The sequence below is a fragment of the Uranotaenia lowii genome, chromosome 3 (genome assembly GCF_029784155.1).
Source record: "Uranotaenia lowii strain MFRU-FL chromosome 3, ASM2978415v1, whole genome shotgun sequence".
Lineage (NCBI taxonomy): Eukaryota > Metazoa > Arthropoda > Insecta > Diptera > Culicidae > Uranotaenia > Uranotaenia lowii.
The window spans coordinates 175,877,666-175,905,176 of NC_073693.1; the positions used below are offsets into that span (position 1 = coordinate 175,877,666).

General features: G+C 37.0%; 1 protein-coding gene across 3 annotated transcripts in view; it reads right to left on the bottom strand.

The window, feature by feature from the left end:
• Positions 1 to 27,511, bottom strand: part of LOC129758791 (tyrosine-protein kinase receptor torso) — a 144,405-nt gene that overhangs the window by 100,139 nt on the left and 16,755 nt on the right. For all 3 annotated transcript variants that reach the window (XM_055756412.1, XM_055756411.1, XM_055756410.1), the window contains exons 2-3: positions 23,465 to 23,833; positions 2,184 to 2,666 (exon numbers count right to left, since the gene is read on the bottom strand). In XM_055756412.1, the coding sequence (XP_055612387.1) occupies positions 2,184 to 2,666; positions 23,465 to 23,632 (651 nt within the window). In that variant the 5' untranslated portion in view covers positions 23,633 to 23,833. The remainder of the gene's footprint in view (positions 1 to 2,183; positions 2,667 to 23,464; positions 23,834 to 27,511) is intronic.

Below are 27,511 nucleotides of genomic sequence, written 5' to 3' on the forward strand. Positions count from 1 at the left end.
GACACTCAGATTTGTAGATTTCGCCATTTTCTGGGCCCTTTGTCACGAAAGGCTAATTCCTCAGTTCGCAAGAGCAGATGGCCTGCCAAACGCATCCAATTTGCAAATTTCAACTTGTGGGGAATCATGAGCCATATAATGTGCGGTATCTTGAGCCATCTTTGTTTTTGGTGTTTTTATACACATTCATAACTTAAAATTATTTTTCCTTATCTGTAAAGTTTTTGAGGCCAAGTGAAAGGCTATGAAAAATATTCTGTCAATTTCATTGAATACTATAGAGAAGAACATAAATCTTATAGAAGGAATTTGGCTAAAATGTTTGCGAACCAGGTTTTTGAAACAGTCTTTTCATCATCTTGCATCAACAGCTCCAATTCTCTAATGATGGTGACACATGGTACATCAAAAAGTAGTCTAAATAGCCGACTTCCGAAACCAGGCGGACTAAACGCGCATATTTATTTTTTGAGATATACCATCAAGAAGTCATTCACCGTCCAAAATCACGCTTTTATGTATATTTAAAAAAAAACTGGGATATTTTCCCCGAAAATAAGACCTCTATTATGTGTTGGAATTATTTTTGGACCTTTTCACTGAATAAACATCACTTAATTGTACTAATGATAGCCAGAAATAAAATATTTGGTTTTTCGTTTCCGGTCAAATAGTTGAATTCGACGCCTGTTAGCGAACTGAAAATTACTGTGCTCCTAGTGCAAAAACGATTTTTGTCTACTAGATATTTCATAGTTGACCTTAAATCGACTTGAAACGATAGTTTTATTTTCGTAAATTAGATTTTCCTCAGAAAATTTTCGATTTTTCAATAGTTGTTGTTTTAGACCGTTTAGCGCCCATCACGGTAATCGGTATGTAAACAAAAGTGTTGGTTCCTAATGACCGGTCACGCACAATTTCTTTGTTATGTATTGTGTCAAATGAGGTAATTGTAAGAAGCATTTAGTTGGATTATGTTAGAAAATGATGTTTTATCGCTAAAAGTAACCGGGTACTTGAGGCTGTTTGCCGGGAATCATCATTTTTCAGTCAACGCACTTTGTTAAAATTTGTAAAAAATTTTACAAAATGTTTCTCTCAAGATTCAAAATATCGTTTTGACAGCTCCTCACATGGACACTACTAAAAATAACAGTTTTCGTCTTGTAAGAAATTTTTTCCTTAAGAAAACATTATCGGCAATGCAAAAAGTCGAGTGGGCGGTATTAGGGCCAGTAGAACACCCCCAAGCTTAGTCAATTATTTTGAAAAGCGTTCATTTTTCGCATTCCACTTAATTTTTTGAAAGTAGGGCAGTTTTGAGATGAATTGGAAAAAAAGCGAATAAAAATCAGCCATCGTTTTTTTATTACACTTGTTTGAAGTTGAAAAAAACTGATGGTATTTCAGTTCCACTAGCTATTGTCGCTGAAGGTTGAACCCCAAACCGGCGTTTTCGTCAACATTTCATGTTGACCAGACGTCTATCAAACATCTTCCAAGTTTGGGAACCAAACGAAGAAAGGGTTGCCGATTGCCGAGGTGTTTCATGAATTTTTCATCGTCACTGGTTGACAAGGTTGCCAATCACAAGCGCGATTCGTTTAACGAAATTGAAAGTGGTATAAACTGGTGATGAGCATATTTAAAAGCTAAAATTTTGGTAAAGTGTTAGTTATCACACGTTCTTTTGCATGAAATAAAATAGCTATTTCATGGTAATATTTGATTTATTTGTTTTTTTTTATTAAATCAGTATTAATCTCCTCTATTTTCACTGTAAGATGATGATTAGAGCTTAGATTGTAGGCTTCGGGAACCGGATGAATCGGTATCTGTATAAGTACGTATCATGTCTTCAAAAAGAGAGCAGACTGCTGGGTCAGCCGACCATGAATTCGCAGAAAAACCACAAACCACAATTGGAATCTCAAAACAGGTGTACAAAAATAGATTAAGGCAACTATTATTATAATAAGTCTGTGCGAAACATTTGTTCTCGAAGACACTAAATAAATAAAAATAAATAAATATATTTCAACAAGAAGCTCTGTCCTGGAAGCCCGGAGCAATATCAAGAATTTATTTTATGTTGCTATATTTAAATATACATATTTTTAAATTTTTAAAATGATTTTCAGAGTTTTCACAAATGAATAAAAAAAACAATTTAGACTTACCATGTAAACAATTCTGTCGCCCAGATCGTTTCCGCTTTCCTGCACTTTTATCAAGTAAACATGATGCACCGGAACGGACACTTTTCTTTTGAAATCCTGCCCATCCGCTCGCAGAACCTCATCGCGGCCAATGGGGAAGTCCACGCTGTTAATTTCATTCGGTGGCTGCTGACTGGTAAGCATTTTCGCAGCCGACTTTCCGCCCTTGGCAATGATACTCCTGCGTTGACGGCCACTTTTATGCTTTTCATTGTGTTTCAAGGAATTTTTATTCTTATTTGGTTTCCACACTCGGCTCGTGCTGTTGCTCAGGATCGACCTTTCACTATCGCTGATGCTCGGTGAACTTTGAATCTCTATCACCAGGCTTGTGCTATCACGGCAAATTAAATTTATTGTGAAAGTTTTATCCGTACGCTGCACTAGCATCAAACTCTGATCTAGGGATTGTTCCGAGCAATCTTTGTAACAAGTCTCCAGGGACTGAAATGAGGGAAGAAAAGACGATGAAATCAATTAATACCTACTGCCTATCTAAATCTAGTGGATAGGAAAACATTGCTATAAAATCAAAGCATTAAAATTTTCAAATTTTTCATTGTTTTTTTCAGAGCTTTTTGAAATAAAATATCTAAAATAACGACAAAAAGAGTTTTTTGACGAATATGCAGGATGGCAACGTGAAAGTGATATAAGGTACACCGGGGTAAGAGGGGACGGTGGCTATTAAAACAATACTGTAAACTATTTTTTCAAACTTTTAATGCAGAATGTTAAATTTACTTGTAATCTATCCAATAACTGTAAAAGAGATGCGGTTCCGACAATAACGGATGTTTACGGTGACTTTTCGTTAATTTTCTATTTTTAACTACGATCTGGAGTTGATGTGCATCTTTTTCAATCGCAAATTTCTCGTAAACTAGCTGTCTTTTGACGAAAAACTCTACATTGAAACAATCCTTACATTAGAAACAACCAGTTAGGAAAAGAAACGACGATTAAAAATTAAAAAAAAAGATATTATTTTCGATAAAATCGGATCTCGTGTGTTGCAACATAAATTACACACAATGATCACTACCATGAACTTTTTTCAAAATTTTGGACGGTTCGAGCAATAAAATTACGTATTCAACCAAGAAAACACAAATTTGTTGAAAATTTCCTGAGAAATCAAACGGAAAATCTACCGTCCCCACTTACCCCATAAAGCGGGGTACGTCAAGACACCAGTAACAATTTACCAGATAACTTTTCTTGCTTTGCTTCTATCAAGCTCATCTCTTCAGCATTTGTTAACAACATGTTCAGCATCACATTGAATGCGATTTTATCAAAATTGATCCACTGCTGATTTTTCAATGATTTTTTAAAGTTGAACTATACGAAAAACCGTCCCCACTTACCCCGGTGTACCTTACTTTGTTTGTGTTATTAAACTGAAATCAGTTTTCGATTTCAATACCATCTATAAGTAGTAAAATAACAAATTAAGCACTTTTCAACGTTTTAATCTAGTGTTTAAAGTAGGATTGTTCGATCCTTAGGAAAAGATCGATCTCCAAGATCGATTCAGATGAACGGTTCTGGGATCGATCCATCTAAAAAATCGGAGCTTGTCTTTTCCATTTGTAGCAAGAGGGAACTGCTTTTTATTAAAAATATGCAAAAAGACACAAAATTTCAAATTTTTATAATCTTTCTACAATCTTTATGTAAGGTGAACCGGAGTATCCGAGTATCTCGGAAACGCTTGATATTTTTAAGTAATGTACAGACAAGAAATATTCAAGAGATTTAAAGAAATTATTTCAAGATATTTGTATTAAGATGTTTCAATGTATATGAGAGATATCGAACGAAAAAAAAAATTTATTAATTTTTTGAAAAAAGTTATTTTTTCTTAATCGCTATTATTTCTTAAGATTAGCAAATTATTGCAAATTTGTTATTCTTAATCAATCACAAACACCTTCACAGGGTTCCACGGATAAAAAAGTCTTCTAGTTGTTTTGAAAATTTGTATGGTTGCCTCTTCCATGCCAATGATTTTCAATTCAACGAAATAATTTGCAAAATTAAAAATTTCTAAAATTATTTTTCAACTGATCATGAATACTGAGTGAAACAAAAAATCTCCTTGACCAGGAATCAAACTCGAGTTTTCTGATTATTTATCCCACACCTTACCAATAGGTAAATCGTCAGATGTTAACAAGTCAAGCTGTAGCTATATAATTCAGTTGATTTCACCAAATCAAATTCGCTGGTAGATTCTACGGCAGAGAATGCTCATCGTGCCCCGATTTATGGTGTTTATACTGCCCCTACAGTGACTGATTTGCAGATTTCGGCAAATTCGGGTTAGTAAATTAACTTTTCTAATGTCTGAACACGAAACCAAGATGTTACTCACAAATTAAGCTGTTTTCTATGGTATAAGCGTCCGCCTTAAGATGGCCATTATGCCCTTATTTTCCCTAAATGAGAAAAAAAGAAATACATCGATCTAATCAACAAATCAGCGTTGCTGTAAGAGCAAGTTCACTGGTGTTGGGAAAAAGTGATAGAAATTTTTACACTTGATCTTGAAAACATTTTTGCATGGTAAAGTTTTCAAAATGTCAAAATGTCAAAATTTCTACCACTTTTTCCCAACACCAGTGAACTTGCTCTAAAGTTGTTTTGGCTATCGAGGATTTCTCATCTGCTCATCTCTAACATATGACGGATTTGGCTATTTTATCCATGTGAACTTAAAGATTTTAAAATTTAGTTTAGTCACAAAAACAGAAGATGGAGGAAGTTATTTTTTGGAGGACACACATCAGAAAGCGAAAATGTAAGTTTAATTTGTTGTATAAGTTGATTTGTTCTACTAACAGTTTTTTCTGTTTCAGATTCATCCGCTTGGACATACAGTGAGCGAAATAAGAATAGTACCACTATGTGTTTTGCTTGTTAAAATATGAATGATTTAAAATCACGAAAATTTTCTTCCACAGTTTGTTCTGAATTGCTTAACGGATAAATCAAGCATAAGTTTACTTTTTTTTGACGTAGCAATTGGCGTTGAGGACCAAACATGTGAAAAAAGGAGTGCGAAATAAGAATAGTACCACTTGAGGTTTGCAACAAAAACAAGATTGAAATTTAAAAATTTGCTGTGTAAAAGTGAATAATAATGCTTCCACGAATTATTTGTTGCAGCACATATATGCAGTTATATGTTGCAGCGCGCATACTTTGATCCAGGTAGGCGGAAGCAAAGAGAAAAAAAAAACGCCAAAATGTCTCCAAATCAATTTAACCACGTATGTCATTTGATGTTTTTTAAATAACTATAATGTTCTCTCGGTTAAAAAAAATTAATTTTGACAATTTTTTTTTCAATTTTGTTTCAGGCCCAGGATGGTGTTTTCGAAGCAAGTCTCGAAAATTATGCTTCTGGACTGGAAACGGCTGAGCAGCAGCATCAATTGAGAACATTGCATTGGTTTAAATTACAAAAATGTGCCACTGGTGTAACATATGATTAAATTGAAAAAAATATGTCTTATCTATCTATCTATATATATAAAAATGAATTTCTGTCTGTCTGTCTGTCTGTCTGTCTGTTCCCTATAGACTCGAAAACTACTGAACCGATTTACCTGAAACTTGGCAGGTGGGGGTATTGGAGGCCGGGGAAGGTTCCTATTATGGTTTGAGACCCCACCCTCTAACAGGAAGGGGGGAGGGGGTCTTTCATATAAAAATAATAAGTCTTCATAACTCGAGAACTGATCAAGCAAATCAAACCAAATTTGGCATGGGAGGGTACTTGGGTACGAGAAATATTTCTAAGAATATTTGATACCCCTCTCTTCTCTAAGTGAGGAGATAGGAAGGAGGGAGGGGGCCTACATTACAATTTTTTACATAACTGGGGAACTAATCAAGCTAATGGAACCAAATTTGGCATGGAAGAGTAGGGAAATACGAGGAATGGTTCTATGATTATTTTAGACCCCTCCCTCCTTCCAGTGAAGATTCAGAAAGGAAGGAGGGGGTTTTCATACCTTTTTAATTGCATAACTTGAAAACTATTCGATCAAATGAAACCAAATTTGACTTGGAAATCAAACAACTTTTTATTTGGAATACCACTTTTTATTTGGAATACCCGACTTTTCGACCAATATTTGTGGTCTTTCTCAAGGGAAATATCTGTCTGCTGTTATTGTCAATATCGTTTTTTTCCAATGGCTAGGTGTTCAGTATTTGCAGCTAATTTTAACCGGATAGAAAAGATCGCACCTGAACAGCATGGTTTCATGCCTGGTAGATCGGTGAGTACTAACCTCATAGAATACACGTCGTTTTGCCTCAATCAGATGGAAAATAAAAAACAAGTCGATGCGGTGTATACAGATATCAAAGCCGCTTTTGACGCGATTGACCATAAGATTTTGCTCGCTAAGCTTGCCAAGCTTGGCATTCATGACAACATGATTGCTTGGCTGAAATCCTTTCTTACCGAGCGCTGCATAAGGATCAAGTACGGCACTAGCATTTCATATCCTTTTACCAATCGATCTGGCGTCCCTCAAGGGAGTAATTTGGGGCCATTATTATTTGCGCTATTTTTCAACGATTTGATTACAAGCCTAGAAGACGGAACGAAAATTGGTTACGCTGATGACCTTAAAATATTTCTGCCAGTGGAATGTACTGCTGATTGCATTCGCCTCCAATCTCTGCTGAACCAGTTTGATGAATGGTGTAGACTGAACAAACTAACAGTCAGTGTTTCAAAATGCTCTGTGATAACTTTTCACCGGAATAAGACACCGATCCCTTATGACTATAGTATCGGCAGCCAGTTTTTGAAAAGGGTCTTTGATGTGGATGATCTTGGCGTGATCCTTGATGCGCAGCTCACTTTCAACAGTCAACGCTCTTCAGTTATCAACAAAGCGAATCGTCAGCTCGGCTTCATCACCAAAGTGTCACGTGAGTTCAAAGATCCTTTGTGCTTAAAATCACTGTAATGCGCCCTCGTCAGATCTATAACTGAGCATGCTGCTGTAGTTTGGGCTCCGTATCAACTAAGTTGGATCTTGAGGATTGAACGTGTACAGAAGCGGTTTGTCAGATTCGCCTTGCGACACCTGCCTTGGCGTCATCCCGAAGATCTTCCAGCATATTCAGATCGGTGTCAGCTTTTGGGTCTCGAAACCCTCGAATGTCGCCGAAAGACTGAACAGGCTTCTTTCGTTGTTAAGATTATAAATGGAGAAGTTCAATCGCCAAATCTTCTAAGGATGATAAACCTCAGTGCCCCATCGAGAACTCTGCGATTTAATTCGTTGCTGTCACATCAAATCCACCGAACATCGTATGGCTACAATGAACCACTCAGTGCAATGATGCGTATGTTTCAGGATGCTGAGCACCTGTATCAGTTCGAAGAATCATCCAGCCGATTTATTCGTCGAATTCGTCAGTCCAAATTGTTTTACTTATTTGATTGTAACTAAACCTTTTCATTTAAACATTTATGTTCGATGAATTCAATTATAATAAATAAAATAAATAAAATAAATAAAAATTATTTTTCATCCGATTTCCTATGGTTGCACTTTAACGTACTTTTAAAGAGGACAGTAGCTCATATACGATTATCTTGCATAAACCAAGCACTTATGTATGTAACAAATGGAACCAAATATGACATGGGAACAATCTAACAATCTAACAAGGATGATAGGCAGCAAGAGGAGCTCCGATACACATTTTATGGCACAACTCGGCTAACGAAACCAAATTTGGCATGGGAGGGTATTCGAGTACAAGAAATGTTTTTTCCGTGGTTTAGCACTCCTCTCTCCATTCAGTGGAACGATATAGTGGGAATATATAGTTTTTAAATATTTTGATTACTAATCGAGAAAATGGAACCAAATTTGCATGGAAGCTTATTTGTGTACGGGTAATGTTGTTTCGACGGTTTGAGACCCCTTCTCCTGCCAGAGGGGAGATATAAAGTGGGGAGACAGTCACCTATTTTTCGAATAGCTCGAAAGCTTATCGAGAATGAATCCATATATGATATGGAATCGTATTTATATTTAAGAAGTGTTTTTCTGATGTTATGAGACCCCATTCCTTCCGTTAAAGTTAAAGGAATGATGGAGGGGGTCACTCTCACAATTTTATAATAATTCTAGAACGAATAGGTTAAATGAGTGTCCCGTGATGTTATTTTGTTACAGAAAATTTTTCTAGGATAGTTTGAGACCCTGTCTACAAATAAAGGGACAGCGAAGATTCCATATATATAAAAAAAATTGACATAATTTATAAACTTATGAAGCAAAGACATCCAGAGTCATAAAAATGATTTAAACACGGATTTAAAAAAAAAATTAAGTTTTCAAAATTAAAAAAAACGTTGCAATTTTATTTTGAAAAAACATTTTAATGATATTGAAATTGAATTTAGAATTTTGTGCAAATAAATGAAAAGGTAAATAACTAGGGACCATAAATTTCAATAATTTTTGGAAGGTGTTGCAAAGCACACCGGGTCAGCTAGTTAAAAATAAAAAGGAAAAACAATACATTTAACTGCTCAAATTAATTTTTTATTATATTTGAATCTACAATTTCCGATGTTCATGGGGAGCAGTATTACGGTTAAAACAGCCATACGAATGATTGACTGAAAATTCTTGTTGGATTCTCGAAGCTGATGTGATCTCTAAATCAGCCATTTATCCTTTTGTGGCAACGTATAATCAGATGTTGGCTTGATTGTTTTTTCGGGTCAGAACCAAAAAATCATATTTATGTTCATGTTGTAACCAGCCTTCTGCTGTTTACAATTAAAACTCTGCTGCTGGGGTCAACTGGATTGATGTCAAAAAAACTATTGTTAATTTTTTTTCTAAAATTGTCCTTAAATTCCTAAACCCAGATTACAACATTAAACTTCACTGTAAAGTGTTTGAGTTATGTTGTATTTTGTGTTTAGTAGTCTTGGGTTGGTGTCACCATTAGTTAGTTTGTTTTCCGTTATTTATTTATTTATTTATTTGTATATTTGTTAGTATTGTTCATATTTAGATGTTTATTTATTTATAAACATTAATTACTTAGGCTAAAAAAAACAAGTATTCAATTATTTGTCAAATAAAAATAAAAAAAAATATAATTACTATTGCAAGAAGGGAACATCGCCATTCAAAATTTCAAATTTGAATGTGCTATAAAATTGAAAATTAAAAACATAGAATTGAAAATTATATTGACACCAACCATAAAACAAAAATTGTACTGCTCCTATCACCGGGAAGGCGTGTCAACGATGGGGAAAAGATTTGGGGCGGAAATGAAGGAGATGGAAGATGGGTCGAAGGATATATATAGGACCCCTGACGGTACATGAGGTCTCTTCTTGGAAAACGATCGTTCAGTTCGGGTGCGCGATTCAAGCGACGTCTAAAATTCCTTTTAAGTCCGTAACACTAAAGAAACGGCCAAAAGTTTACCCCAGTTTACCCGCGAGTGTGTGAAAAGGTCAAGCGACCCCCTGTGCAATACATATCGGGGAATATTGGAAGGAAGGCACTTACGAAAAACCCGCCATTCCGACCGAACAAGCTACCATCTATAAAACGGTTACAACACACGTGTGGTAAAAGTGCTCTGGGATATCGCTCCCGAACACTGCCGAGCATCATTGTTCTCCGCCAACACAGGCCTGATTCTTGGCACCGGACAGAACGATCACAGGTCTCCGTCAACAAAGACCTCGTGCCTAGCATCCAAGAAAAACCTCACGGATCTCCGTCAACATAGATCCGTTTAGCGAACAACATAGGTCTCCGTCAACAAAGACCTCGTGCTGTTCAGCCTACAAAAAGCATCCCAGGTCTCCGTCAACAAAGACCTGTACAATTCCCGAAGAATTGCACCGTACCTACCGTAGAAACACCATCCTGGTCAACAACCGTCGTCGTAGCCTTACCTGCCATCATCCGCCTACTGCAAGTCCCCCAACGAGTCGACCACCGAGCATCACGGCCGCATCGAGTGTACCAGCAACCTGCAAATAAAATCAACAAAATGCGCAAGTACTTACCTTTTTTATAACAATTCGTTATCCAATTCGAAACCTAAAAACAAAAACCGAAAGTGATGGGATAATTGCTTCCCGTGAAAAGCAAAAAGAAAACGATTCAATAAAACTTAGAAAAATGTATGGTCCATCATCAAAATCCAGTTGTTGTGTTCTATTTTCTAAATTGATGTTCCCCTGAAGTAAATTTCAGTTTTCAAATCAAGAATTAAATTTCAATCATACAGTTCATAATTTCCTAGTCGCAATAGTTCCACTCGTGCAGCAGAGTTTGGGAAGAAAGTTCCGCCAAAATCGATAACTCCTGGAGACCATTAGTGAACGCCCAGCCGGGCAATCAAAACGTTCGTAGTAGCTTTCTAGCCCTAACTAATTGATACGTTTCACTTGGCGCCCATCGGTAAATTTTTTTTTATTGTTGAAAAAATAATAAGAAAAAAAAGATCACTTTTTCAGGACCAAAAGTGATTTTTTTTTATCGGTCTCCCGGACAATTTCGATATTTTCATAACTTCAAAAATCATCAATATAATATCGCGTGTCTTCTCGACAAGTTTGTCCGGAGAGATTTCTCTTGGGAAGCGAAGGATATTTGAAGGGGTTTATCTTTGCAAATGATTATGTTAATTGCGAACTGCTAATTGATATTAGCCATCATTAGCCAAACTCGCGAACACAGCGATATATTTCACCAATCATTACCATCCAAACAACAGCGCAAACAGAACAAATATTCAAAAGGACCTATATATTCAACAATTCCGACTTTTACCTACCTTCATTAATTTTTCGTTATCCGCTAAAATTAACAAAAACCTACCGCCTCACAAAAATAATACTTTACATTTTTCATAATCAACAATATTTAAATTATCCACATTAATTTCAATTAGTAGCAGCAAGTATATTTGGACACAATGGCAGAATCCGAAATTAATTTCAATCAAGCATTAGAACTGATATCAAAATGGTATCATGAGATACGAGTTGAATTGCTTGATGAGGACGAACTCGATCATGAACTTAAAGCACGAGATGTTATCGCAACAGCTTCACTAGAATTGTCTCTAGAATTGTCTCGAAAACGAAAATGCCTTTGCGATCGATTGAAAGTGGAAAAAGACGAAAATTTAGGTTTATCAAGTTTATCGTTCAAGGGCGATGCAGATCAAGAAAGGGAAATTTGCGTTAAAAAGTTTGAGGAAATTAGAAAGGAGTTAGAAACCAATCAGAATAACGCAGCAATTAGACGATCATGTTTAGCACGGCTTGCCCATATTGGTATGCGAGTGGCAGTTATGTTGACTTCTTCTCGTGGCTCACCTAATCTACTCTGCACTATGCAAAACATGTTGGCAGATATTGTTGCTATCATGAAACCTTTTTATGATGATCATCCTTGCCCCGAACCCATCGAAAATGCGGTAATGGAAATCGAAAACCCAATTAATCAAATTATCCCATCAATAGTCGAATCCAGGCAACAATTGTCCGTCCTAAACCAAGAAGATCAGGAGTGGATTCATGGCCTTCATTTGAGGATCATGGATCTTGAAGCACAACTTGCAAAAAGAGCAGAATGTAAAAATATAGAAACTCAGACTGATGGTAATCTTCAATCTGAGGTAGTCGCCGAAGTAGGGTTGATAAATTCATCACTTAACGAATCAGCAAGTTACAACATCCAAAATCCGGTTTCTTCTATTTCAACTAATCAAAATTTTCCACAAATGCCAAATAGCTTTCCATTACACAATCACCATAATTTTCTACCAGCAAATTCAAATTTCACAAATTTTAATTCCAATATGCCAGCAATAGTTTCAAATTTTCAACCGGCCACAGATATTCCATCCATTCCAAACCATAGTAATAATTTCAGCTTTAATCCAACACATCAGCCAGTCAATATTGCATCCACAAACCATCCAAACCGAGCTGGACACTCAGTTCCACAAAATTTGACGAACACACAACTCAACCCTCCTCGATTTTCTCAATATCAGATTCCACAATATTCGCGTCACACTTTGCCGGTATCAAAATGGAGCATCAATAAGTACCGAGGTGATGATCAGGGACTAAAACTCAACGAGTTTCTTGAAATCGTTAATGCACTAGCTATTGCAGAAGGAATTTCGGAACCAGAACTTTTTGCTTCTGCTGTACATCTTTTCGAAGGCTCAGCTCTGAAATGGTTTATGACCCAAAGGTCAGCAGGTTCGCTCATGAACTGGCAACATTTAGTGTTTGAGTTAAAACGCACTTTTATGCACCCAGATTTAGACGCGTTAATTAAAATGAAAATCTACCAAAGACGACAGCAGAAAAATGAATCTTTCTACGAGTTTTTCTGCGAAATTGATGGCCAATGTCGAATCATGAGCAATCAAATACCCGATTTTGAAAAGGTTCAAATTTTGCAACAAAATATGCGAATCGATTATAAACGACAAATGGCATTTTTACCAATTTACGATCTTACCTCACTCGTAGCTGCTGGTCAAAAATTAGATGCCTTAAACTTCTCAGCGTACAACAAAGTATTTGGTTTAGAAAAATCAGTAAATGTTGTTTCAGAAAATGTAAAATCAAATAAGGCAAAGCATAAAAATGATCCACCAAAGGCATCTTCTTCTGGACAGGCAGCAGCAATCCACTCTGGGCCGTCCAATAATGGTCGAGCCAACAACCAAAACTTTTACAGCTTCAAAAATTCAGCCAACACAAATCCGCAGCCAGGAAGATCAAATACTTACCAATCCAATAATCTAGCTATCCAGCCAAGCACCAGTGCGGTCGGTGCACCATCTCAACCAGCTCTGACACTGGAATCGGTGGTGCGGGCCCACAAACCAACACCGCCGAATTCATGTGTAAATTGCGGGAGAGATGGTCATCACTTTGCTGTGTGCCGAATGCCTAAAATCATCGTATGTGAAAACTGTGGACTCAGAGGGTTTCCAACCAACTGCTGTCCCTATTGTTTAAAAAACGGGAGCTCAGCTAACCAAATTCGCGGTTCGGCTGGAGCAACAACGCAAGCGTAAGAAATAACCAACCGTCATTAGCTCCACATTTGTTCTGGGAACTCGTTACTGATCAACAGTACGAAAATGAACCAGAAGTGTGTGAGATCTCCTTACCAGAACCCAATGATAACCGCCCATTTGTTTCAATGATTATCTACAACCAAACCGTCCAAGCCCTGCTTGATAGTGGCAGTAGCTACACCATCATCAGTGAGAAACTCTTTTCAAAACTAAAATCTAAAAAACTCAACACTCTTGAAAAATCGTTAACACTAAGATCAGCCAGCGGAGACAAATTGAAGATTCTCGGACAGGTTCATCTCCCTTTTGACTTTTGAGTTTAGAGGAGTTACCAAAATAATCCCCACATTAGTTGTGGCAAATTTAGCGCTAGCCTGTATTTGTGGCATGAACTTCTGGGATAAATTTTCAATCCACCCAACCCGATTAGATCGAGAAGGAGATCTTTGTGAAATTTTAGCCTCAGTAGATATCAGTACAGATCCACGGCTCACTGATGATCAAAATCAAGCAATAGAAAATATCAAAACTTTTTTCTTGCCCGCGAATGAGGGAAGCTTAACGATCACACCTTTAGCGCAACACAGCATAATAATCTCCGATGAATGGAAAAATAAGCCACCGGTTCGGCAGTTCCCATTCGTAATGTCACCTAAGGTACAAGCATTAGTGGATGTCGAACTTCAGCGATTATTAAAGGCGGGAATCATCCAGAGAAGTAATTCTGATTGGTCCTTAAACTGTGTACCAGTCGTCAAGCCAAACAAAGTTCGTTTATGTTTGGACGCGCGTAAGATTAATGAGCGCATGGTGTGCGACGCGTATCCGATGCCTCATCCAGGACGCATTCTAGGTCAGCTCCCAAAAGCAAACTTTCTCTCCACAATCGATCTAACCGAAGCCTTTCTACAGGTGTCTTTAAATCCAGACTCAAGAAAGTACACTGCTTTCAGTGTTCAAGGTAGGGGACTTTTCGAATACACTCGAATGTGTTTCGGACTTGTCAATAGTGCATCTACCCTAGCGAAAACTATGGACCGAGTATTAGGGCATGGCGAGCTAGAGCCATTCGTTTTTGTGTACCTCGACGATATCGTCGTGGTCACAGAAACGTTTGAGCACCATATTCAAATCCTTACAGAAGTTGCGCGACGTTTACGAGATGCCAATCTGTCAATAAACGTGGAGAAGTCGCGGTTCGGTGTCGAAGAAATTCCGTTTCTCGGGTACCTGCTAAGCACCGAAGGTCTTAGAGCAAATCCAGAAAAGATCCGCCCGATAGTGGAGTATGAAAGGCCGACCACGATTACTAAACTTCGCAGATTCTTGGGCATGGCGAATTATTATCGGCGATTCATCGCCAACTTTAGTAGGGTTACGGCTCCTCTCAGCGACCTTTTGCAAACGAAATCTAAATCCATTAAATGGACGGAAGCGGCAGAGGATGCATTCGTTAAAATAAAAGAGCTCCTAGTGACATCGCCGATATTAGCCAGCCCAGACTTCGATCGCGAGTTTGTTATTCAGACCGATGCCAGTGACGTGGCAGTGGCTGGTATCCTTACACAGCAGCATGAAGACGGAGAAAAAGTTATCGCGTATTATTCGCACAAATTAACAACACCGCAGAAAAATTATCACGCCGCAGAAAAAGAAGCGCTGGCGGCAATCTTATCCATAGACGCATTTCGCGGATATGTGGAAGGCTACCGTTTCAGTTTAATAACTGATTCATCAGCACTTACGCATGTTTTAAACACAAAATGGAAAGTAGGATCCAGGTGTAGCAGGTGGTCTCTAAGTTTGCAGCAGCATGATATGAAGATATCGCATCGCAAGGGCAAAGACAACGTTGTTGCTGACGCGTTATCTCGTAGCATAGCTGCAATCATAGATTCTCCTACTACATCCTGGCATTCCTCAATGATGAGTAAAGTTAAAAATAACCCCGATGATTATGTTGACTTCAGAGTAGAAGATGATACTTTGTGGAAGTTTGTGTCCCAACGAAACAATCCATGTGACCAACGCTTCGAATGGAAAATCGTTCCACGAAGTGATGAACTTCCTGATATTCTCAAAACGAATCATGATTCGGTATTCCACACAGGATATGATCGCACGATCGCGAGAATACGCCAGCGATATTATTGGCCCAGGATGGCCACAGATGTTCGCCGGTACGTTCAAGCATGTGGCACATGCAAAGAAGTAAAAGCTCCATCACAGCCAGTTAATGCTGAAATGGGAAAAATGAAATTGGCCAATCAGCCATGGCAAGTGATATCGATAGATTATGTAGGACCGTTGCCTCGTAGTAAGCATGGCAATCAGCATATGCTAGTAGTATCCGATTACTTTTCAAAGTGGGTAATGATTCAGCCTGTTAGAAATATTAGTAGTTCATCGCTTTGTGCTATTCTAAAAGACCAGTGGTTCTTGCGAAATTCAGTGCCAGAAATCATCATTACGGATAACGCAAGTTGCTTTCTGTCAAAGGAGTTCAAAAGTATGCTGAATCATTTTAGAATAACACATTGGCTGAACTCCAAATATCACTCACACGCTAATCCAGTCGAAAGGGTGAACCGGATTATAAATGCGGCTATACGTACTTATGTTCAGGACGATCAACGACTCTGGGACACTCGTGTCTCAGAAATCGAAATGGTTCTGAATACGAGTACGCATTTGCCAACCGGATTCACACCTTACTTTATAATTCACGGTCGAGAGTTCACAGAAACGGGTTCAGATTACAAATTATTTCGGCATCAAGAATCGCTAAGTCCTCAAGAATTAGAATCGAGACGGGAAGATATGTTTAAAAATACTTATGAAATAGTCCGTCAAAATCTGCGTAAGGCCTACGAATCTAGTAAAAAAAGATACAATCTCTGACATAGGAAAACAGCCGTAGCTTTTATGGACGGTCAACTCGTGTACCGGAAGAATATGAAGCAATCTAATGCTGTCGAGCGATATAACAGTAAATATGGGAAACTGTTCCTTCCTTGCCGAATTCGAACAAAAATAGGAACCTCTTCATACGAAATTGAAGATCTAGACGGTAAAAGCCTAGGCATCTGGGCCGCTGCTAATTTGCGTCAGTGATAACCGATTATATTCAGAAAGAAATTTCCAGATCCGATTAACTAGAGAAGAAGTTGACATGCTATTCACTCATGGTATTGTAGTTCTAATCGAAAGGCATAATAAATCATTTTTCAAAAATTCTAATATCAGTAACCGTTAGCTACGTTCATTCAGAAACTTCGCAAAAGCCATTGTCCGTCGTCGAAATTGGGATAAGCAGATAAACAAGATAGATATCAACAACAAAAGTTCTAAAACCTCGGTAGAAGTGAGTGCGGAGGCGTTTACACATCATCATATTCTGTCAGCCACCGTAATTCTAGATGTATTTCTGTTTCAAGAAGTTGGGTAATTCTGAAAGTTTCCACGGGATACCACAGTTAGGTTATTTAAAAAGGAAATTTTTCAGAGTATTCCCACTTTCATCAATGATTTTCTGACCAATTCTAAAAAGGAAATGGTATTTGAATATTTTATTAGATCCTTAAATAAGGATACTAAATGTCCTAGTTCTTGTATGAATGTTAAAGAATGAGAAGGGTATGAATGAGAAAAAGGGATTCCGGAGTCCCGCATGAGTGTTTGTATGTATGTTGTATGAATGAGGATAAGGTAGTTAAAAGTTGTTGATAAAACTCGCCATTGATTGGTATTTAAAAGAAAGGTGTAAAATAATTCTGTCCTTAATAAAAAAAAAGCTGTTCGTTTGCCAACCGATTGGATGGATAATGGTTCTTAAAATATGTTTCTGGTACGTGCAGGAGGTATTAATGAATTTTATTTGTTGCGCTGATGCTTTGGAACACCAGAAGATATCCAGACAATATCTTGAGATTGATCAAAGGCAAACTTCTAGAGAATTTGACAAGAGGCTTAACCTCAGAGAAAAAACCCTCGTTAAGTTTTGGGGCATTGTGCCGTGCTTTGTAACCCCGCTCAAAAAGTTGTTCGAAGATTTAGTGAATCACACTACTTATTCATGTACTTTTCGAGCCAAGGGAGCCGCGGATTAGTGCTTGTACTTCCATCCTGCAATTTTCTCATCAGTACGAGAAAGTCGTTCCGTGCATTGTAACCCCATTCGATAAATGAACGAAGGAGCTGTTTCATAAAAAAATGACACTGCTTCGGCATGCGCTTATCGAATCAAGGGAGCCGCGGAAATGGATTTACAAGTATTTCTAAGTTACAATGTCCTGAGTACAGGAAAATTGTGGCCGTGCTTTGTAACCCCGTTTGAAAATTGAGCACTAAGTACTTTAGCAGCTCCTCTGCCTAGCATGAAAAATCACAGTACTCGGTAGCGCGCTTATTGAACTAAGGGAGCCGCGGTTGATGGACATTGCACCGCCGTCCATTGCACAATTTTTCTCGGGTTTTTTCTCCCCCGAGTACGGGAAGATTGTAACCAGCCTTCTGCTGTTTACAATTAAAACTCTGCTGCTGGGGTCAACTGGATTGATGTCAAAAAAACTATTGTTAATTTTTTTTCTAAAATTGTCCTTAAATTCCTAAACCCAGATTACAACATTAAACTTCACTGTAAAGTGTTTGAGTTATGTTGTATTTTGTGTTTAGTAGTCTTGGGTTGGTGTCACCATTAGTTAGTTTGTTTTCCGTTATTTATTTATTTATTTATTTGTATATTTGTTAGTATTGTTCATATTTAGATGTTTATTTATTTATAAACATTAATTACTTAGGCTAAAAAAAACAAGTATTCAATTATTTGTCAAATAAAAATAAAAAAAAATATAATTACTATTGCAAGAAGGGAACATCGCCATTCAAAATTTCAAATTTGAATGTGCTATAAAATTGAAAAATAAAAACATAGAATTGAAAATCATATTGACACCAACCATAAAACAAAAATTGTACTGCTCCTGTCACCGGGAAGGCGTGTCAACGATGGGGAAAAGATTTGGGGCGGAAATGAAGGAGATGGAAGATGGGTCGAAGGATATATATAGGACCCCTGACGGTACATGAGGTCTCTTCTTGGAAAACGATCGTTCAGTTCGGGTGCGCGATTCAAGCGACGTCTAAAATTCCTTTTAAGTCCGTAACACTAAAGAAACGGCCAAAAGTTTACCCCAGTTTACCCGCGAGTGTGTGAAAAGGTCAAGCGACCCCCTGTGCAATACATATCGGGGAATATTGTGAAGGAAGGCACTTACGAAAAACCCGCCATTCCGACCGAACAAGCTACCATCTATAAAACGGTTACAACCAGTGTTGAAAAAATTCGAAAGGACACATTGACAATGAAAACAAAATTTCTCCCATTCAAAATATCTTGTTAAAAACTTCTGTCTTCCTTTTTTCAATGATGCCTTCTTTGATTTGACCGATGGTTCATTATCTTGTTTATTTTGGTATTTTCTTTGTCGATATCTTTACCAATGAACGTGCACCGACCGAGTTCAACTATCATTGTCAAATTTGTTTTCCCTTTTTTGAAAGTTCATTTGTGCCTTTCTCAGTTCATTTCAGAAATCAGTGAAAATTTAAATTTCGATTTTCAACTATCAATTTTTTCTTTGAAATTTTCGAAAATTCAACTTTGATGTGAAAAAATTGCTTTAAGCAATTTAAAACGAACGGTGATCGCGTAACGAATGATAGGCCTTGCTTTAGGCCGAAATTCATCAACCGCCTGTGCACGTATGGACAATGTGATCCTTAAATCGTGTAAACTATCATTAATTCGTGCAACCCAACTCGATGGGGGTTTTGCTGCCTCGTGAAGACCTTGGCTGAGAAATACAGTTGGTTCCAGAAACTGACCTCACCGTGTGAGACACATTGAACGTTGTTAACGAAGACCTCAATTCAAAGCACATCGAACCGGCAGCAGTTCCTCTAACCCTTAAGGACTACAGATGGGGAATCCTCAACTTTCAGTTACCAGGTATGACATTTACGACATCGGTCGTTTTAGGCGGCAATTGGAATTGGGAAAGAAAATATGCCACACGAGCCATCGCCCGCCAGATTCAGCATTATCATCGGATACAACACAACAGCAAAATTGGAATCCAGCAAGATTATGCTGGGCTTTGATCGTACCTCAGGCAAAGGAAATGAAATGATAACAAGCACAAGTCTGAAATTCATGAAATTTATGTTCCAGATCTAAGCCCATTTTTCAAGTCCACATCCTAATCCAAATCTCAAGTCCGAATCCGAAGCGCAAGCTCAAGATGTCCAGGTAGCAGATGAGCGAAACAATTTTCTTCTGTCTGTTTAATGTTTGTCTAATAAAAAAAATATTTTAATAAATAGTTTAAATAAAATTTTCCAGTTTTCGACATTCAATTTCGAATCCATATGACGTATTTCAGTAAGTAATCTATTCAATTAAAAATCAAGACTTAGACAAAAAAAAACGATTAAGTTAACTCGTTTCATTCAAAGAGGTCGCTTTGTTAACAGTTTGTTCGTTTAGCTCAATAAAGTTTAACGTTTTACTTATGCCCTTTCTACAGTATATAACCAGAAAAATTCTTTAAAATTTTTTAGAAAAACTCAGGCATTTGACTATTATTATTATATATTGAAAAATCTAGGAAAATATTAACACGGACATTGTTTAACTTAAGTTATTTTAATCACATATTTTGCTTAACTTCATTACATTAGCCAAAACTTGATTAAGAAGAAAAACAAATTCCTACTTTTGTTGCGATTTTCTCTCGCACTAATTCGATCTGACCATTCACTGTTTCAGGTTAAGTAACTTATTTTTATAACGCAATCGATGGCTCCAAGTTGTAAAATAATTCTGCAAGAATTATAAAACAAATGAATGATTATTTCTAGTAAAAGATAGCTGCATACTTACATCGACATGAAACGAATTAAGAAGTATCGTGTGTAAAGCTGACGTAACCTTGCTCCGAGATTTATTACCTTTTGGCGAGCAACTTCCTTCCGGTTGCTATTAAATCGTTTTGAGCAACTTTCGCTTTCGAGTACCAACAGATTTCGTTACATCCTACCATAATTAAAAGAAAAAGATCTACGGAACAAAAAAAATCGTTTACGAATATAATTGAAAAAAAGGATTCACCTGCTGACTGTTTGTTGTCCTGATCCTGAGACAAGTTATTTGTTGGCCCACTGAATGGCACCGTAATTGTTGCTGCTACCTGTTGCAAAATACTTGGGTTGTCCTTTGAAACTGCCATACGGGTTTGAAAAACTAAACACTAAAATTTTGTTTGACCTCGTAGTCTGAGCTATAAGAAAATTTCAGACAGGTGACATTTCCAAGAATGATTTTTCCTTCTATCACTTTCATTTGGATCACTATGACAATGATAAAATAAAGTGTTCATTTTCAGTGAAGGCGATTAACGAATGAGTGTGGAAGGAACTGAAAAAAATATTGTCGAACGTTGCAGGGTGTGGATTTCATGAACGCACTCTTTGTTTATTTATCATGAACTGCGAAAAATATCTGGGTGACTGAGATGTTTTCTCAATGTCTTCTGATGTCAGGTAAATGATAGACGAAATTTTCAAGACTGGTTACAACACACGTGTGGTAAAAGTGCTCTGGGATATCGCTCCCGAACATTGCCGAGCATCATTGTTCTCCGCCAACACAGGCCTGATTCTTGGCACCGGACAGAACGATCACAGGTCTCCGTCAACAAAGACCTCGTGCCTAGCATCCAAGAAAAACCTCACGGATCTCCGTCAACATAGATCCGTTTAGCGAACAACATAGGTCTCCGTCAACAAAGACCTCGTGCTGTTCAGCCTACAAAAAGCATCCCAGGTCTCCGTCAACAAAGACCTGTACAATTCCCGAAGAATTGCACCGTACCTACCGTAGAAACACCATCCTGGTCAACAACCGTCGTCGTAGCCTTACCTGCCATCATCCGCCTACTGCAAGTCCCCCAACGAGTCGACCACCGAGCATCACGGCCGCATCGAGTGTACCAGCAACCTGCAAATAAAATCAACAAAATGCGCAAGTACTTACCTTTTTTATAACAATTCGTTATCCAATTCGAAACCTAAAAACAAAAACCGAAAGTGATGGGATAATTGCTTCCCGTGAAAAGCAAAAAGAAAACGATTCAATAAAACTTAGAAAAATGTATGGTCCATCATCAAAATCCAGTTGTTGTGTTCTATTTTCTAAATTGATGTTCCCCTGAAGTAAATTTCAGTTTTCAAATCAAGAATTAAATTTCAATCATACAGTTCATAATTTCCTAGTCGCAATAGTTCCACTCGTGCAGCAGAGTTTGGGAAGAAAGTTCCGCCAAAATCGATAACTCCTGGAGACCATTAGTGAACGCCCAGCCGGGCAATCAAAAACGTTATTAAAGTAGCTTTTCTAGCCATAACTAATTGATACGTTTCAATGTAGACGCGTAATATAACTGATAAATCTATATATTTTTCTCCGTGTAAGGACTTAAAAAAAATTATGTTCAAATTTACTCTAAAAATCGTTTTGTAACGCAAAATCTAAAAATTTTCAAAAATAAATTTGAGTTTGGAAAGTTTTAAAAACATCTGGACATCCCGTTCAGATTTGACTTTTCTCGAATTCTTCAACGGATTCATGGGCAAGCCTGGATATATCAAGAAAATTTGGAACAACGATAATCTAAAGCTATCTACAGAGAAAGATGCACGGATACATCGCAGATGATTTACTGGAACCATAAATTTTTTATGAGTTTGTAGCTTTTTCAACATTACTTTTGCATACTTATAATTTATCTAACATCAGTTGAAAAAAATGAAAATTCTGTTACTATATAAATTTAAAAAATAAATCTTCGGTCTATTCGGTCGAATACTTAGCTCAACTATTCGGTAAGCCGTATATTCGGCTTAACGGTTTTTTGACGGTATTCGGCGCCGAATATTCGATACATCTCTACTTCATATGACGAATATGACGATATGACCCTATAGCGTTTTTTACCAGAAACAATGTTCAAGTGTAGTCCAACCCTTGTAACATGTGCCATAGCTCCGTGCAATTGAAAAATATTGGGCCATCGTCAAGTGGAATTTCAAGGAGACGCTCCAATAAGCTGTCTTTGCGATAATGTTCAAAGCCAGTTGGAGCTTCTTGCCGAGGAAATAATCTAAGATGCAGTGTGTGAAAATTTATAGAATGAAACTTGACGATTTGCAGTCGCTTACTAAGGGGAAATTAAAGCATTTTTGTTTTTATTTTCATAAATTTTACTATAAACCTCTCAGGCACTTTTTTTTTGTTTCGATTATAGTCGTTTTACCATCTTTCTGGCATTCGCGACTTTTATCAACGTTGCAGTTGGCGGAAAGTTATTGAAAAACTTATCCGGTACAACTGCGATCGATGTTTACTCTTGGGCTCGAACTCACGGACATCTGCTCAGGAAGCAATTGACTTGCCAACTGAGCTATATCTCAAGCCCTCCTCTCAGGCACGCAGGCCATTATTATTCTAGTATTGTATCGGAAATGAATTAGAAGCCCCCACATTTGACCCATTGTAAGAAACTAGGTCATGCACAATTGTTTGAAAGCCCTCCCATCAGGAACACACAGGCAAATCGGCCAAAAGGGTTGACCTGTTACATTCACTGTAATACAAATAGCTACTTTGTGGTTGGAATTACGCAACCCTTACACTAAAATAGAATACATTTCTAATCCGTTTCCATCTCTTACATCAATTCCGTTCCACAAAATGGGGTCGATTTTGGAATATTTTCAAAATGTTCCTCTGCGTTTACGATGGCTCGATGGTGTTCCATAGATTTTTAAAATAGAGTTTTAGTTGGAAAATTTTTATTTAAAATTTGGCATTAGAAAGCAAGAATGTGTGCTAGCAAACCAATTATGATTTTCTACGAAAGATTAGTTCGTTTAATTTTTCCATGTTTTAAGATATTAAGCATTAGCATTTACAAAATTGCGCTAGCCCAACTTTCCCGAAGTGAATGGTTGATTTTCGCAGAAATTAATAAGTTCCTTACCTTGGACGGATCTCCTCCGGCTAGACAGGCAGCGGCACATGAGCTGATCCGATAAAGTTGTTGGTCTTCCTGCTGATTGTGGAGCAGCAGCTTGTCACAGTTGATGTTGTTGGAAAAAAACACAGTTATGCAAAGCACTTGCACATACTTCAGGATTATCACCTGCATCCTGAGGAGGGTTGCGTTTCGTTGCGATACAATACAACTTTAGTCCGTTTGTTCTTTTAATCACTTCCGGTAATGATTGCGATCCACATACAGGCGGTACATGGCAGTAAAGCAGTGTTGTAATTAAGAGAACTCCTGCTTCATGCAACGCATATTTTCACGTAATTTTCCATCAATTTCATATTGCCGTCGAATCAAAAGCTGGAAGAAGAAGAGAATAATAAGGTTATCAGGAATATTCGCATAATTGGATTTAAACGAGTAAGGAGCGTATTCGAAAAAAATGCAACACTTTGTTTTATGAATAAATTTCGAGGACCTTACAGTGAGCTTAAATTTGAAAAAAGGGATTTTATGAAGTTAAGGAATGTGAGAGGTTTTACCAAACGCAATCCTAAATTTCAGTAGGGGAAGTGATAAAAAAGATAAATTTTCCTGACTAGTTTGTCTAGCTGACTAATAAAAAATCCTGCCTTAATTCTACAATGTTCAAAATCTGCCCACAAAATAAACAAAATACGGTGATCAAATCGTGTGCAAAGTATTCGGACCGCTAGCGGGGAGTTATTTTGTAAATTTTTGAAATAGACAGAAAATCGAACTCTTTAGTGAACTTCTGGCATGTTTTCAGTCATGGAAAGTTCCAAGATGTTCCACAGATAGACGAGAACACACAAAAAAAAAACAAAAACCTGATGCCAAATTTCCCTGTATGACACTTCAAAGGGTTCTACAAAGTTCATACCCTGTTTTAAATGGATTTGGAACCATTACGCGAAAACAGTGGTGGAGTGATAAAAAGTCAAATATGTTGTTTTTTGTCGAAGGAGGAAAATCGGCTAAACTTGTCAACTTGTCATAACTTTGACTAAATTAAAATTTTTGAGAAATTTTGGAGGTCAATCTTCAGAAAACAGAAAACGTAATCAATAGCCTTGATTTGGAAAAGGTGGTTCTAGTATACATGATAGATGTCGCACATGGTGCCTACAAATCTCCAAAACCATTCCGACTATCTCCAAAACCATTCGACAGAACGTCACATGTAAACATTACATTACAAGGCAGCTTCGCCGAAAATTTCATCAATTGACATCCATGCAATCAAAAATTATTCACAAAACAAAGTATTGCGTTTTTTTATTTTTTTATTTTTATTTTATTTATTTATTTCACCAAACATCGTAGGCTACATATATATTCTTAAAACTAGAAGTACAATCTTAATATTACTTCAAATACTACAATATTAGGTTCTTAAGTGCCTGTCGCCGTAAAAAGCACTTTTTAGCTGCTGTTTAGACATAGTAAAATCTATGTTCTGGTAGTTTTTATTATAATTCTGCATAAGACAATTGATTGGACTATTTTTACCATAATCAGTTCGAGCAGAGGTTAAAATAAACAGATTTCTGGTTCTCAACTGGCGACTCGGACAATAAAAGTTTAACTTATTTAGTAGATAAGTAGATTGAACACGCTGATTAATTATGTCGTTTACAAAGGAGATTGCAGCAAATTCTCTTCTAACACTTAATGGTTCAATATTTATTAGTAAACAGCGTGATTCGTAGCTTGGTAATTGGCTCTGTGACCATCCTAGATTTCGTAAAGCAAATAGAACAAATTGTTTCTGAATGGATTCTAAACGGTTTTTATGAGAAATTTGAAAGGGGGACCACACAACGCTGCAGTATTCAAGTATGGATCGGACATAAGCTGTGTACAATGTTTTTAATGTATATGGGTCTTGAAAATTATAACTAAAACGTTTTATAAAGCCAAGCATACTATTTGATTTTTGAATTACTGAGTTATAGTGATCTACAAAAGTAAGTTTTGAGTCCAATATAATACCTAGATCTCTTATCTTATTGATTCTCTCCACAGGCTCATTTCCTAATGTGACAATTTCATATGACGGATATTTTTTCCTTGTAAATACAATATGTGAACATTTTTTCACGTTTAGTTCAAGAAGACTTTTACTGCACCATTTGTAAAAAATATTTATTTCATTTTGAAACACCCTGAAATCTTCTTCGTTGTTGACTATCATATAAAGCTTCATATCGTCTGCGTATATAAGCACGTTTAGCTGGTTCAGTAAATAAGTAATGTCATTGACGTATAAGATAAATAATAAGGGACCGAGATGGGAGCCTTGAGGCACACCAGATGTAACGGAGATGCTTTTCGAAAGTGAACCATTGAATCTAACAATTTGTGTACGGTTTGTCAAATACGACTCAATCCATTTCAGCAGTTGTGTACTGAATCCGTTTTTATGTAGTTTAAAAATTAACAAAGGGATGTCGATTCTATCAAAAGCTTTACTGAAGTCCGTGTATAGAGCCTGAACGGAATTTCCTTGATCCATAGAGTGGATATTATAAGAAACGAATTCAAGTAAATTAGTCGCTGTAGATCGTCCTTTAACAAATCCATGTTGCTTTTCAGTTATGAGTGTTTTTATTTGATTATATATTTTTTGATTCACTATTGCTTCAAAAAGTTTCGGTATGCACGATAAGATTGCTATACCCCGGTAATTTTTAATGTCGGACTTTTTCCCCGACTTGAAAATAGGTACAAGAAAAGATTCTTTCCATACTTGAGGAAAAACACCGGATTTCAACGATGAGTTGAACAATAGAAACAAGGGCACACTTAGTTCATTTACAAGATTTTTTAAAAGTAATGGAGGAATTCCATCAGGCCCGGGCCCTTTGGAGCTATCCAGGGAGCAAATTGATTTGTGTATTTCCTCAAGGGTGATTGAATCTACCACAGTCAATGATGCTGAGTCGGAAAAATAATCGAAAAACGCAGTGTCGCGATCGGCTTCCAAAAAACTGGTGTAAACGCTTTGGAAGAAATTGGCAAACAAATTACATATTTCATGGGAATTATTACCGTTAGCGCTGTCCAAGTGCATACGAGATGGAAAATTATTACTTTTCAATTTGGAACTTACATACTTGAAGAAGCTTCTTGGGTTAGATTTAATGTTTTCCTCTGTTTTCCTATTATATTCTTCGAAGGAGGTATTAAGGCATATGGCTAGTTTGTTGCATGCTTCTTGATATTCTAAACTATTAGCTAGCGATGGTGTCTTTTTCCAGTTTTTATGCGCTTTCTGCTTTTTATTTCTAAGATGCTTTAGCTCTTTTGAAAACCATGGCGGATTTCTGTTATTATTCGTTCGTCGCTTTATTTTTATTGGGACATATTTACTCAAGATATTACCAAGAATGTTATAAAAAATAGCTACCTGATTGACAGTTTGGTTTTCGCTTTGAAATGATGACTGCCAATTAACTGATTGTAATTTAGTTTTAATCATTGTGTAATTTGCATGGAAAAAGTCAAGGGTCTCCTCATATTCGTATTCTGGTATTCCTTTGTTGTCAGAACATATAATTGAAAATTCGATAGCTGTATGAAATATCTCATTTTTCCAAATTGGATTAGTAGCTTCCAAAATACAAAAGTCATCAGTCAAGTTTGAAAACAGTAAATCGAGATAGCGATTGCAGGCATTTTTCACATGATTTATTTGATTAAGACATAAGGTAGCAAGATTGTCGAAAAGGAATTGTAATGTTTCATTATCTCCAAAAATCGGTAAAAGGATTGCTTCATTATCTTCATCGGGTAAAAATTGTAGATTCGATTGATTAAAATCGCCATACAGGTGAATTTTGAATTCGGGTTGGAAGCTTTTGAATAGTTCTGTTATGCTCAGTAGAAACTTTTGGAAATAATCTTTACTGGCATATTCTGGAGGAAAGTAGATCGATCCAAAAATATGAGTTTCCTTGAAGATTTGAGCTTTTGCCCACACCTGCTCAAATTCTTTGTGCTTAGTTATTTCAA